The 14,454-nt window shown below is 42.8% G+C and overlaps 8 protein-coding genes across 8 annotated transcripts; 3 read left to right on the top strand and 5 right to left on the bottom strand.

The window, feature by feature from the left end:
* Positions 1-81: 81 nt before the first annotated feature.
* Positions 82-837, bottom strand: PICMEDRAFT_73630 (hypothetical protein; the record flags this gene model as incomplete). Its single annotated transcript, XM_019164538.1, has 1 exon — positions 82-837. The coding sequence occupies one exon, from the start codon at positions 835-837 to the stop codon at positions 82-84; it is 756 nt and encodes a 251-aa protein (XP_019017273.1).
* A 381-nt stretch (positions 838-1,218) lies between these two features.
* PICMEDRAFT_24737 (hypothetical protein) lies at positions 1,219-2,490 on the bottom strand (the record flags this gene model as incomplete). The annotated part of the gene is made up of 1 exon (XM_019162365.1): positions 1,219-2,490. A coding segment is annotated over one exon (1,272 nt), but the record flags the coding sequence as incomplete, so codon positions are not given.
* Positions 2,491-2,492: 2 nt separating this feature from the next.
* On the top strand, positions 2,493-4,598 carry PICMEDRAFT_154171 (hypothetical protein). The gene has a single exon (XM_019160818.1). The coding sequence runs from the start codon at positions 2,924-2,926 to the stop codon at positions 4,571-4,573; it is 1,650 nt and encodes a 549-aa protein (XP_019017271.1). The 5' UTR covers positions 2,493-2,923; the 3' UTR covers positions 4,574-4,598.
* PICMEDRAFT_17358 (hypothetical protein) lies at positions 4,557-5,172 on the bottom strand. Its single transcript, XM_019161562.1, has one exon. It carries the CDS (start codon positions 5,139-5,141, stop codon positions 4,623-4,625), a length of 519 nt encoding a protein of 172 aa, XP_019017270.1. The 5' UTR covers positions 5,142-5,172; the 3' UTR covers positions 4,557-4,622.
* A 167-nt stretch (positions 5,173-5,339) lies between these two features.
* Positions 5,340-9,311, top strand: PICMEDRAFT_59701 (hypothetical protein; the record flags this gene model as incomplete). The annotated part of the gene is made up of 2 exons (XM_019163381.1): positions 5,340-5,390; positions 5,448-9,311. 2 exons carry the CDS (start codon positions 5,340-5,342, stop codon positions 9,309-9,311), a joined length of 3,915 nt encoding a protein of 1,304 aa, XP_019017269.1.
* A 15-nt stretch (positions 9,312-9,326) lies between these two features.
* PICMEDRAFT_17356 (hypothetical protein) lies at positions 9,327-11,126 on the bottom strand. Its single transcript, XM_019161561.1, has one exon. It carries the CDS (start codon positions 10,861-10,863, stop codon positions 9,385-9,387), a length of 1,479 nt encoding a protein of 492 aa, XP_019017268.1. The 5' UTR covers positions 10,864-11,126; the 3' UTR covers positions 9,327-9,384.
* PICMEDRAFT_153981 (hypothetical protein) lies at positions 10,999-11,731 on the top strand. The gene has a single exon (XM_019160808.1). It carries the CDS (start codon positions 11,134-11,136, stop codon positions 11,665-11,667), a length of 534 nt encoding a protein of 177 aa, XP_019017267.1. The 5' UTR covers positions 10,999-11,133; the 3' UTR covers positions 11,668-11,731.
* On the bottom strand, positions 11,657-14,407 carry PICMEDRAFT_17353 (hypothetical protein). Its single transcript, XM_019161559.1, has one exon. The coding sequence runs from the start codon at positions 14,357-14,359 to the stop codon at positions 11,735-11,737; it is 2,625 nt and encodes an 874-aa protein (XP_019017266.1). The 5' UTR covers positions 14,360-14,407; the 3' UTR covers positions 11,657-11,734.
* Between the last annotated feature and the right edge of the window lie 47 nt (positions 14,408-14,454).

Raw genomic sequence — 14,454 nt, 5'->3', positions numbered from 1 at the left:
TATTACCTTTAATAAAACTCGTGCCAAATAAAAGCTACGTACGTAGATGTGCATGTGTATCTGCAATACATAGGCGACTACTTATAACTCGAAAATCTCCTTCAACTGCTTGATGGTGTCTTCCGGAGAGGTCACGGCGTGGCCGATGGTTCTGTCGTCAGAGTAGATCTCCCAGTCGTTGCCTCCCTGGTAGGCCTTGTCACCGAAGAAATATATCTTGTCGAACTTCTCGTCCTCCAAGTGTCTCAAGCAGTAGGTCTTGTCCCAGCCGGTTGGGAAAACGTCGAAAGAGATCTGGCCACCGATGGAGTACGTCAACTCCAAGTCGCTGAACTTCTCCTTGAGCGCGTTGACCATGTTAACTCTGACCTTGTTTGGCACGTCGTACTTCTCGTACTCGTTTCTCTCCTCCGTGGTACAGTTTCTACCGACGGGCGAGACGTTGATCATCCCCTTTCTGAACTCTATGAAGGTACCCCTTCTGAAAGGAAGGTCCAAGTCGGCCAAGTATCTGAGAATGAATCTCGACAACTCGCTGTACTTCTCTTCGCCAATCCAGTTGATAAACGACTGTGCTGGCAGAGGCTTGCCAAACTTGAAGGCCGTCAACCCGTTTTCCGAGAAACAGTAGTCGAAGTCCTGCAACACATCTGGACCCAACTGCTCCAACTGCTTGGCGAAGTCTGAACCGCCGACGAACCCAATGGCGCACTTCTTACGCAAGTCCTTCAACACTTGCTTCATCTCTGGCGAGACAGTCAATCTTGCTGGGGTAAGGGTTCCATCGACGTCGAAAAGACAGATGGTTTTTGGTTGTTCTCTATCGGCAAAGGACATCTTGTGTAGGGTGAACGACTTGGTTTACAGTGCTTCAAGGATCGCAGGGGGAAAATAAAACTGAGCCAGAAGGAAACAGTAGAGCCGCAAAAGAACAAGAAAGAACAACACCAAGCAGAACAGAGATGAGCACAACAACACGGGAAAACAAACAGCAACACAAACCTTCTCCACGGCCACGGCCTGGCCACGTCCTCGGCCACACTCGAAAACGTTTTCGAAAACGTGTCGTGGCACGCGGAGGAGCCTGCGTGCTGGCGAGGTTCTGTTGTACATCTTCTACTAAATAGTACGCATGTTTCTATATTACGGTACATACGAGGGCCCAACTAGCGGGGCTCACAGGACGTATACATGTGTGCGGGGCCCAAAGCCCGCTCAGCTTCTGTAGTCACCGTTGATGGTAACGTACTCGTGGGAGAGGTCGCAGGTCCAGAACTGGCAGCTGCCATCGGCCGGCTGGCCTAGGTCGACCTCGATCTGGAGGTCTGGGAGCTCTAAGATCTGGCTGGCCCGGGCTTCGTCGACCTGCTGGGGCTCGCCGTCGACAAGCAGCTTCAGCTCGGGGCTGCCGTCGGCAGGAACAAACGAGACGTTGGTCTTCTTCGGGTCGACAGCGACGTCAGCGTAGCCGATGGCGCAGAGGATGCGGCCCCAGTTGGCGTCCTTGCCGAACATGGCGGTCTTGACGAGGGCCGAGTTGGAGATGGAGTTGGCGGCTTTCTTGGCCTCGGCGTCGTCCTTGGCGTTGCGGACGTTGATGGTGATGAACTTGGTGGCGCCCTCTCCGTCGCGGACGACGAGCTTGGCGAGTTCGATGGCAAGCTCCTTGAAGTTCTTCTGGAAAAGGTCGAAGAGCTCGCCGGAGGTCTCGGTGATGAGTTCACCGCCGCTCTCTCCGTTGGCCAGGGAGAGGATTGTGTCGTTGGTCGACATGTCGCCGTCCACGGAGATGCAGTTGAAGGACTTGTCGACGGAGGCCTTCAGCAGGCGGTCGAGGGTTTGCGCCTCGATGGGCGCATCGGTGATGATGAGGCCAAGAAGCGTCGCCATGTTGGGGCAGATCATGCCGGCGCCCTTGACAAGGCCGGAGATCGAGTACGCCACGCCGTTGTGCTCGAAGCTGCGGGAGATGAGTTTCGGGAACGTGTCGGTCGTCATGATCCCCGTAGCGCAGGCAAGCCAGTGCTCGTGGTCGGAGCCGAGCCTGCCGACGACATCGTCGATCCCGGCCCTGATCTTGTCCATCTGGAGTCTCTGGCCAATGACACCGGTCGACATCGTCAGCGTCTTGGCCACGTCAAACGTCTTCCCGCCGTGCAGCGCCCTGTCTGCGTGCTGGATGAGCTCCTTGGCGTCGCTGAGACCGCCCTCCCCCGTGACAGCGTTGGCACACCCGGAGTTGATGACAATTGAGTGGAAGTCTTGGTTGTGCTTCAGCTGCAGGTTCTCCCTGTCCACCAGGACCGGAGCAGCCTTGAACTTGTTCGTCGTGAACACACCGGCAGCACTGCACGGCTTGCTGGAGTAGATCATAGCCAGGTCTGGCTGCCCGTTCTTCTTTACGTGCGACGCCACAGAGCCCACCTGGAACCCCTTAGGGTAGGTCCCCGAAGATGGGATGTACTTCAGCTTCGACTTGGGGATCTCCATCGATCCGTAGAATCTTTTCGCAACTCTGAGCATATCTTGCTGTTATCTGAAGCCGTGGTTGTAATCTATCTCAACACAACCTCCGACGGTGACGTTGCTTTTGAGCCCCAACCAGGGGCGCAGAACGGCACACCCTTTTATACACCTTTCTCTTCCAGCCTTTCTCATTTTTTTCAGCAACTTCGAAAATGACTCTAGCCAGAAGCTAAGCGCGGTTACCGCATTAGGCATCCACGACAGGAAAGCGTGTTGCAACCCTCTTTCTGGCGTCCCGTCTCTCGCATGTTTTGGCGACTTTCCCACAAGAGGAGGAGAAAAGACCAGGCTTTGAAAGTAAATGCTGAGGAGTTAGTCGCTGGCTGGGAGAGAAAGCTGTCAGTTGAGACAGAGAAACAGCGAAACCTCCGAAGAGAATTTACCCCGCGTGTTGATTATGCTGACGGGAAGAAGAAGCCGGTCCAAGAGCAAGAGTGATTCTGGAAAAGAGGAGGGAAGTTCTGATGCTGAAACCAGGGGAGGATTTGTGGAGCCTGTGTTGGCCGAGTGCAACATAGTCACGGGGCAAAAAATGGAGGACCCTCCATCTGTGAAGGTGAAGAAGGAGCTGGGTGCGTTCAAACGAGGAACGAAACACGTTGCAGAGACCCCTGCAGTGGCCGAACGTATGGTCCAGTACAGGAACAGTCTAAAATCATCCAAAGAGATTGAAAAATCCACCAACTTGAGTGAAATTCGAACGAGTTTGAAAAGGGAGCACGACGAAAACACCGACGAGCCCTACGACACGAGAAAAATCCGCAAGAACTCGGCTAAGACGGAGAAGAAGTTGGGAAGGAAGGGCGACGTCAACACTACCAAGACGAAATCCTTCCTTTCGGCACCCAAGGACGTGAGAATGGGGAAGGAACATGGCATTGACGCAGAGTCAGAGGCTACGCCGCCAGTGCAGCCGGATTCTCCGGCTCTGAATAACGATTACTGCTCCTGCTGCGGGATGACGGGGATGTTTTTATGCTGCGAATCATGTCCCAAGTCATACCACTTCCAGTGTATTAATCCACCGGTCGACTCCAACAACCTACCCGACTCCTGGTTCTGTCGAGAGTGCACAAAGAAGAAGGTTCTCGAAGAAGAGGGTAGAAACGGTGGCAGCAAGTCGATAATGCTCAACGTGGGTGTTTACTCCAAATTGTTTGACAACATAGTGTTCCAGGATCCAATCTCTTTCCAGTTACCGAAAGAGATCATTGAGTCTTTTCAGGGCATATCGATAGACCGATTATGTGACTACAACGACGAATCGTTCAAACCGACGAAAACGTACAAGCAGCTGGTGAAAGAGTTTGATGACCCTCTCCACGGAATATACGACAAAAATAACAACCCGCTGTTTTGCTACTACTGTGGTGAAAGTGGTGTCAAGAAGGAGTTAATAAATTGTGACTACTGCCCATTGACATGGCATCTAGATTGCTTGGATCCGCCTATCACGAGCGTGAAGAAGCTAGGCTCCAAGTGGAAGTGCCCGAACCACGTGGATGACCTAGAAAAGCCTATCAGGAGGTTTAAGGATCAACAGATCGTCCAAGTATCTAACATCAAGAGCTTCGAAAACTCCGGAAAACTACCGGTGAACTCGAATATAGAAATAATAAATATTGAAGATAAACTCCAAGCATTAAAGGACCAGATGAAACTCTTGCATGACAATAACAACTCCAGTCTGAAGTTCAGTAACTTGACTTTTCAAATCAACGAAGAAGACATTATACTCAATTTCATAAATGCAAACAAAATACGGAAACTCAACGAGAACGATGAGAATTTCCAAACCTTAATGAACTTGCAGCCCAATTTGAAAGACTACGTTCTAAGTTTGAGTCAGTTGAGTAAGAAATCTCTACTTGATAACGAGTTCAGGTTGCTAAACTTGCAACATCTTTTGAAAGTCTCAGATGAAGAGCTTAAGGTGGAAAAGAAAGATTTCACGGATGAAGAAATCAAGGAGTTCCAGATTATCAAGCGGTTGATTCAACAGAAGGGCAAAGAGAAATTAATGAAGTTTTTGAACTTTTCTTCGTGATTCTTGACCTGTATAACATTTTATATAATTTATTCGAATATACCAAAACCTATTTACCTCCTAGTTCAATATCTTCGGCCTGATCAAAAAAGGTGTCCCGTAATTCGATCCATCTCGCCATATAGGTACCTAGAATCATCATCACGCTCACGCTAACCAGCTGCAACAACCACCAGTAGACGCTTTTTGGAAATCCGGATGCAAACGACACAACCAGAAAGTTGATGAAATGAATAGTGAGAGCAAAATCCCATACCAACTTCGAACGCCCTATGAAGAAAGTTATCAAGATTACCGAAAATAGGGTATTCAACAGCCATAGGAACATCAAGGTTAATCCAAAGCTGTTTTCAACTGAAATATTCGACCACGTATAGATCCAGTCAATATGGAAATCCCATCCTAACAACTTGGCTGTTATGAAGAAGACTATCAGTGCAGTGAAATAGTAAAATATCTGTAACAATATTATCTGGGCTGCAAGCTTGAATGTGAGGTTGAAAGAGGTGGAGGAGTCCGTGCCGGAAATACTTGTATACCTTGAGTGTAATGAAGAAAACCAAACCATCTTGATCTTTGTTAGCGACCCTTCTTTCCTTTCCCATCAAGCATTTGAAAGGTCGTAGACGCAAAACGAGATGTCCATATGGAACAGGGAATCATTACATGTTGAGGATTCTTTACACCGACCCATAAAAGAAATGATTACGTAACTACAATAGAAACGCGTCTTTTTTGTTTTGATAGTCAACTTTGAATAGTTCTCATGGTCGGCTCTGCAGTTTTAGTCTCAATCTTATACAATTCAACTGCTTGGGTTGGTAAATCGGTGTACTCAGTAGACGTCAAATATTTATTATCTCAAATGTCACAGCGGTTGGCTTTTGCGGAAGAAATTATTTCCACAGCTGCGCAGCCCATCCCTACCAAAGAGCTACTGACACGTTTAAACGATTTACACAAAGAACTCTCTACTTTAGAGCAGGATCACGTTGATTTAATATCTCTTGAGCAAGTAAAAGATGACCTAAATAATAAGAAACTATTGAAGAACACAAACAAAGGAGTACAGATATATGTTTGTTGCTGTTTGGCGGATATTTTGAGACTATACGCACCTGATGCGCCTTATGATGAAGTCAGTCTTACAAGCATTTTCAAGTTGTTTCTTTTACAATTTTCCAATTTGGATGATCCAGAATCTCCATTTTACGAAGACTATGTGTATTTAATAGAGCGAGTGGCAGAAGTGAAGTTGATTGCGTTGATGACGGATTTGTCAAGTAAGGACAAAATGATTACACAGATTTTTGAGAACTTTTACGCTTTATCAGCCAATAAATCCTTCGACAACGACTCGTTGCAACAGATATTGATAGATATTTTGAATGAAGTTATAAGCGAAGTGAGTCAGCTTAATCTGAAGGTTCTCAAGCTAATCTTAAACAAGTTTTTGACTAATTCCAAAAATCTAAGAAATCAATCAAACATCAAGGTGCCCGGATTTGACATCAGTCTTGCATTATGTGAGATGAACTCAGACAAGCTATCAAGATTTGTCACCTTCTTTTTTTCTGAAATGATATTGGAGGCCACAAAGGATAATGGAAGTGATTTGGATTTGGACAGTGAAGATGATGATTCCGATGATGCTTCTGGCAAAAAATTGGCTAACTTTGATATGATACAAATGACAAAGATTCATAACCTTGCTGTAGAGTTGTGGAGATATGTTCCTGAAATCTTGACTTCTGTGTTGGGGTTGTTAGACAATGAACTAGAAGCTGATGACGTGAGGATAAGAATGATAGCAACAAGTACCGTGAGTAAGATACTAGCACTCCAGCCATCGAGAGTCAATTTCCCTACTGTTTATCTTTCACCATACATGAACTGGCTCAAAAAGCCTTTAGACATATCTGTTGAAATTAGGATCTGCTGGCTAGGCGGATTAGTTGACATTTTGGAGTATCGAAACGATATTACTTCGGATGTCGTAAATGGCCTTCTGAAAACCATGATCGACTCAAATGATAAGGTTAGGCTGAATACCATAATGAGCCTATCTAAGCTCAAACCTTCAACATTTTTACAGAGTGTTGTTAACGGAACTTTGACTGACACATTATTCAAGTTACTACGAGAAAAGAGTGTTCCTATCAGAGATGAAGTGTTACGGTTACTAGCAGCATTGTATAACTATTCAACAGGTTATGACCAATACATTAAGCTTGAGTTCATACGGAAAATTCCTGATAATATACTGAAGCTGGTTTATATCAATGATAATTTGATCAATTCTGAGGTAGACTTAGCCCTTTTTGAAAAGCTAGTACCGTTCAATTCAGATTCTTCAGTTCGAGTAAACCGACTCTTAAGAATGCTTTCCTTGTTGTCCGAAAAGTCCAAAGCAGCGTTTTTTGCTATCATCAAAAGACAAACACAATTTTCACAAGTTATACAACAAATACTTGTCTTATTGGATGATGAAACCGGTGATGAAGATGTAGAAGAACAAATAAATAATGCTATCAAATGGCTATCAAAATCTTTCCCTGCTTCACACAACTCTGAGTTTTGTCTTCATCACTTTATCGAGCTCAAAAATAAAAGGTTTTTGCGGCTATTAGGACTATGCTCAATGGAGACATCAGACTATGATACGATTGTGAATAGTATGAAAGAATTGCTGAACCGAATTAAAGATCCAAAATATTTTGATAATGCAATTGATAAAAATGCGTTGAATTTGAATGATATGTATGATACAATGAAACTTTTATTATTGAGATGTTCCAATATCTTCTATAATGTTAGCAACCTCACTTGTTTGGTTGATATAAACAACGATCAGTCAAATGATTTGAACCAGATGTCTAAGGTAGCAATCAATGGAATTTCTGAGGTTTGCTCAAACGTATTGGAATCACATGTTATTTCCCTTATTGATGCCATTGTTTCGAGAGTAGGGACAATAAGTTTAGACGAATCAAGACTAACCAATGATTGTTGGAAGGATTTGAAGATAATTTTCAACTTTACTACCCAGAACAAGATAGAGACAAAGTTCAGCTCAAAATTCTATGATACCTTATATGACTTATCCCTGTGTGGAACTGTTCTAGAAGCCAAGTACTCAATCAAGATAATAAACAACGCCTCTGGTAGTACTAAAGGAAGACTTTTTACTGGGCTAGTACATAAGATTTGGCCGCTGAAACAGAACTCTCCTAACTTCAATACTCATTTGTCGACTTTGGCTACATTATTTTCATGTGATTCTATATCAGTTGATAGAATTAAAGAAGATTTGAGTAAGTTTTTGGCAAGCGAAGTCTTACTAAAGAATCGCAATAAAGAGATTCCTGCACCAGATTCTGAAGTAAACTCTGAAATTGATGAGAGGCAAACTTGGATAACTGATGAAGAGTTGTATTACAGCAAAGAGAATGCGGAATGTCTCTCCAAAATATTATCAATGAAACTATTAACTAACTGGCTTCTCAATATAAAGGATACTGTTTCTGATGACATTGAATTAATATCCAAACCAATTCTAAGTATGCTATCTTCATACATTAACAGAGGAGGAGAAATCGTAGCAACTGAAGATACACCTGTGAGTTTCTGTTCAAGGCTACGGCTACATGCCGGAATTCAACTTCTAAAAATTGATCAAGTTCCTGCGTATGATGATTTTATTGACCAGCGTAGAATTAACAGATTAATACTTTTAATACAAGACGTAGAAAGTCAAGTGAGATATCTTTTTTTGAACAAGTTGAAGAAACGGCTAACACAAAATAAAATCTCAAGGAGGTTTCTAGCACTCATTTTCTTTATTGCTCACGAGCCAGATTCATCTTTGCGTTCGGATACAACAACATGGATCAGAGCATCATTTGCCAAGCAAAACACAAAAGCAAATAGTAAGAACTCGTTGGTTTTTGAAAAATCTTACATTAGGTTGCTTTACATGCTCTCTACTCATCCAGAATTCAGGGAACTTTATATGGCTTACAAAGGTAAGGAGAATAATGCAGATGTTGAGAATACCGTGATAGGTAGTGAACCTAACAGCGAAAGTGAGTCTGAGCTTCTCAGGAAGTTTAAAGAAGTTTCAACATTTGCTTTGACATATATTGTTTTCTCGTTATCTTTAATTATGACCTCTGATAACATTTCGTTGCTATATTACTTGAGCCAAAGGATAAAACAATTTGAGGCCAATAGCAAAATTGAAGGTGCTGATTTATATCCCGATAGTCTTTACCTGATTTCTGAATTTTCACAGGCAGCAATCAACTTTATTGGGAAAATAAGGAATTGGAATATTTCAATTTGGCCTGGCAAATTGATCTTACCTGCTGACCTTTTTACGAAACTCGACAATGAAAGTGCTAACAATATTATTAGAACAACTTATATCTTAGACGGACTCTCAGACTCTGTTAATGAGATCATTCGAAACAGGTGGAGAAACGAACAGGGCGTCAATTTCAGGAAGTCAAAAAAGAAAGATGTTGCTAGAATAATCTCTCCTGAGCCAGAAAATCCGGAGTCTAGAAGCATTGGCAAAAAATCTTTGAAGAGAGTAAGAAACCATTCAGAGGAAGACAATAACTCAAGTGATGAGTATGAAGGTCCGAAGACAAACAAAACAAAGGAAAATTTAGCTACTAACAGGATCAGAAGAAGTAGACGTGGGAGAAGAGTGAACTACAATGAAGATAATTGAACCTATTGTATAGTGAAAGAGTTGTTAAAAAATTTTATTAAGTATAATTATACAGTGTATATATATGGTTTAATCACTCATGATATCTCATCTGTGTTATCACTAATATTTGTCCAGGAAGCGACGTAACAGGCGAAGGAATTAGCAGCTTAAGCTTACCTGTTCCGTCGTCGCAACCGGAAACATAACAATACCCTAGCACACTTTTGGAGGTGACGTGTTTACTCAAATAGATAAGCTTTTCATCGTCGGCGATTTTGTTTGAAAGCATCTTTCCAAAATCCACATCCTTACTGTCAATAATTGCAAGTACAACATTCATAAGGTCAGTCTCCTTTGGTTCTTTTACGAGTTTGAACATTTTGTGATATTTCCAGCTTCTTTTAGTTGCAGGTCTGACGGGCTTTTTTGTAGCTTCTGAGCTAGGATCGTAATCTTCATCGTTTTCAACCAACGCTGGTGTATAGTTATCATCAGCATCATCCTCAGCATCGCCAGCCATAAAGTCCAAAAACGCCATCTCATTCTCTTGCTCATTTGGTCGTATGAAAATGAAATCTTTGATTGAGCCATGGAATGTATATGGATTAAGTTGTGCACGTTCCACACCATAAAAGTACTGCTTTATTGATCTCTGCTGCAAATCCCTTTCATATTTTGGTTCCTTGTCGACACATCCACTTGAACGTGGAATCTTAATCATTTTAAAATTATCACTACTTAGTGTTAACTTTTTACGTAAATCAACAAGCAAACGTTCATTACCAACAACCAAAAGCAAGTTTACCTGAAACGAATCTACGATATGCTGGATGAGCTTCCAATCGGAAACGTTCAGGGGTGGTGTGTCAACGATCACAGTACCAGAGTCAGAAGGTGAGGCTGAAACTTTCAAGTCAACTTCAGCTGAAAGTTCAGAGATTAAACATTTATAAAGTTCTAAATTTTCAGTGAAATTTTCAAGCCCAAAGTTTTTGACAATTGGTATCTGTGATCTGTATATACCAGTACCGGGCCCTGTTGTTGAGCTCTCGCCAAAGGTGAAGGTTTCCACGTCAAGCAAGTCGTACACTTTTGCAGCTGTTAACTGTGATGATATTGCAAAATGTGGCAAACGTGTATCAATATTGACCAAAAGGGGCAGTTTTTCTGATGTTTTCAACGCATAGGAAGCTAATGTACGTGCCAATGTGGTCTTCCCTGCATCTTTTGGCCCCACTATCAATATACGTGGTGCCTTGCCATTCTGTGAGAAATTTTCAATAGCTAAATGGAGGTTTAAAACTTGCTTCAGGATAGTCTCTTCGGAAATGTACTCCGAATCTGGGGGAGAAGAAGCAGTGTAGGACAAAGTACAGCCCTGAAAGGTTGAAACTGCAAATTTTAGTGAGTCTTTGAATATGTATGTAATGTTTGGTGATAACTCTGTTCCAAAAATCTCAGCGTTTCCTGATTCAAGTTTTAATGACATAGATGAACTTTTTGGGGTCTCTACTCTCCACTCGTTGAAGGGTGGAATCTCCACCGTTGTCCTTGAAGGCCCAAAGTCCATTGCTAAAGCGTTTTGAGTATAGTGTCTAGTCTCTCAGTATATGGCCATAGCCGGTCGGGTAAAACCAGAAAGGAAGAGTGGAGAAAACATGTCGGAAAGAACTCACGAAGAAATTTGACGGCTGGTAGGAAGCCGCTTTGTGCGATACACACTTTCCGAGATGTGTGCATAAGCTCACTTGGGGTGAAGGAATTACCAGAGTCTCCTCAAATTCTTGGATATCTGTCAATTGCGGTATCAATAAGCAATACAGGACGAAGCCGTAATATAATGGAGGAACAAGGTACCTCTGAGCAGAGAAAATCCGCTTTGGATAGAATCAAGGAACAAAGGGCAGCCCTGAAGAATTTCTACAAGTTGAAGGAAGAAAATGAGAAGGAGGACAAGCAAGCTGAGAGTGATGGAGAATTTGGTGGGTCGAAGATACCGCTGATACATAAAAACTCTTCTTCTTTCTCTATAGGAGGGATTGATCCATCATCCATTGACGATATGGAGGATTTCATCGCCAACGAGTCGTATATGAACATCCTGAAGGTTGAAAACAGAGTTTTGGATAAACTCAACTCGGCCAAAAGTGAAATAAAATCTACGATATACAACAACTACTACGAATTGATCAAGATAAACAATGTTTTGGGGGATCTACTAAGGCCTAATGATTCAGAGGTGTATTCTGACACTATAACAGACAATCTGAATACCATTCGAGACAACATGCAAAAAATCAAGTCACTAGATATCGACATATTTGGTGACCTAGAGGACCAACAAGCGCGAAAGAACAATGAAACGGCCAAGTGAATGGTACTGTGGTTAGAGGTAATCATAAAAGTTTTGTACAACGCTAGTTATAAAGTCTACAGCTTTCTTAGATTTCTAGTAAATAGTCAACATTCAACTCTCTCTGTTTCAAACCTTCAAAAACAACTTTCATCGTTTGAAGACTCGACATGAAAACTTCACCATTTCTTTCGTAGTCGACCAACGCCAATTGTACGGATCTTTTGAGCTCTGCCATATATTCGTTAACCCACTCAATGATCCTGACGCTAGAGATACCAGTTTTAGCTCCCTTTTTATCAGCTGGGTCACTTTTTTGGGGGGTGAATAGCATATTCCATTCATCCCACACTCTTGATACGAATCCCATATAGACCAAGGATAACTCACGAACATATGCCGTAATGAGTTCACCGGTAACCCCGCCAATAGAATCCAGGTTAACGTTGCTGACATCCTCGGTCTCATTTTCAGCCTCGGGATCTGGTGTGTTACTCATACTCGTCGGACGGCTCGTTAATCCGGTTATTGCTCGGGAACTACTTGATCTACTCAAACCTCTGTCATTACCGAGTAAGCCCTTTGGATTTGTGCTAGATAATTCATGAGAACTGTTGCCACTATATCCCCCTCCAACTCTAACCATTCCAACACAATCTACCAACTCTCTTCCCCGTGATTCTAAATAAATTTCTGCAGCCTCCTTCTCTCTTTTCAAGATTTTAAAAATATCAATGTACTCTTTCAAGGAGTCTAAACTAGAAGAACTGGAAGATATTTCATCCAGTAGCGCATCAACTAGTTGATCTGTGATATTCTTCAAACTTGACATTTTTATGTTATAGGTGAAGTGGATTTGCTGAGTTAAAACACTCACCTGCGAGCCATTCTTGCTATTCGTAGTCAAAGTTTTTGAGCTCAGCAATGACTTCGGAATTCCAACTGTAGTGGCAATTTGTGCCAGATGTCGGAGCTCATCATCTAGCCTAGTTAGATACCCAACACACTCATCATACCTTTGTAGTCCTAGTTCCAATGAAGCTGATGTCAGTAAATCGTCGATTGCCGAAACACAAGCATTTAGCTCAGGTTCCGCCTGTTTTTCCAATAGAGAGTTTGAATTCTGTGATATTCCTGCCATACTCACATGCCTTGAATCCGGTTTATTGTTCAAACCAGCCAAATTGAGTTTGGAAATCGAGTCTCTCATGCTTCTTCTTTTCATGGAAGACATTTCTGCTCTGGCCTGCTGAACAGCGCTAAAAACACGAGTAAATTCGGTGGACAAGTCTGTTTGAAACAAAAAGGTTTGGTTTCCGTCTATTGTTTTGATACACAGAGTCGAGTCTGCCGCTGATTCAGAATCACTGGAGCTTGGGTTGGCACCTTTTGAGAAAGAGTGTGAAGAGTTGTGAGACAACACTTCATTCAATTCTTTAATTTCAGAGCATTTCTGAACCGTAATCTTGTCAATCATCCACAAGTGTGTGGCAATATTTCTGCTAGACTTTGACTTTTTGCTGTTGGAGCCAGATTTACCGCCATTCAGGTATTTAGATGAGTCTCTAACACGAGAAGCAACAAGTATAGAATCATTCATCACAACTATGTGAACTGGGCGAACAGGGTTGCATGTGATTGAATTTAATTCCCCCCAACGACGTGACTCAATTATAATGTGTCTGCTTGGAAGAGGAGGCAATAAGTCGTGAGCACGATCTATATTGGCGTAGAGCTTTTTCATAGCATTTGACCACTTATTTTGGAGCAGCATAACAGACTGACGATTTAGTTTTGAGTTTGGAACGTCAAGTTGATTGTTGCCTTCAGCAGGTCCAGCACTGCTTGTGCCTGCCTTATCCTGGTATTCGTGTGCTTCTTCTAGTTGTTGCGATAATATATCGGTTAAATCGTTAACCTTAGGCTTCAGAGAAAGAAGAACTTCATGAGTCTGTCTAAATGCCTCGCTCACCGCAAGCACTTGGCTCGTAGATTCGGAGAGAGAATACTTTACCGCATCATCGTTTGCAACGTTCAAAGTCTCCATATAAGTTGAAAAATCGTCAATTCTAGCGGCATTGGCGTCGCCCAACTTTATTTGGACGTATCTGGAAGCGTCAAAGTTGTCAGTTGTGAGTTCGCTCAACAATTCATGATGTGCTTTTTGGGGACTACGGCCGTTGTTGTCGATATTGGATATTTGGCTGTAGTTGTTTTGTTGAATTGCAGACAACGGAGGATGATGCCCGTCATCATTCGCAGTTGCAGAAAAGGTCTCTGATGCATTAGTAAAAGACGACTGGAGTATCTGCGATTGCGCATTGTAGGGCAACGCAGGAGCACCGTATGTATTATACGCATCCAAGGGAGGCTGCGATAGCTTCATCGAAAATCTCCTTCTGGTTGTCATAGTTGTTCCGTTCGTGGCATTTGAGTGTATCGATTCAGCGCTTGTCATCATATTTGGGTGCAGCACTGTAGTGTTATTACTCCGATTCCCATAGTCATTGACATTTAACGAGCTGTTGGTTGCGTTGTAGCTATAGCTGGCACCAGAGGTGTTGTAGCCACCTGGTGGGTATTGCCCATTCCCACTCCCGTATACACTTCCGTTTCCGTTTCCGTTTCCGGGTAGTCCATTTTGCAAAGGAACGGCACTGATACCGTTTTTATTCCATTGGCTCCTGGAAAACCTCCTGTTCAAATCAGCCATTGCAACTTAAACTGCAAAAAAAACAAACTATACGAGCTTTGCTTGATGATTTGTCAAGGAAACCCTGCGATTTAATCATTTACTGATCTACTTGC

This window comes from Pichia membranifaciens (assembly GCF_001661235.1).
Source record: "Pichia membranifaciens NRRL Y-2026 unplaced genomic scaffold PICMEscaffold_4, whole genome shotgun sequence".
Taxonomy (NCBI): domain Eukaryota; kingdom Fungi; phylum Ascomycota; class Pichiomycetes; order Pichiales; family Pichiaceae; genus Pichia; species Pichia membranifaciens.
Note: the sequence above shows the minus strand (reverse complement) of the source record. Positions and strands in the feature narration are given on the sequence as shown.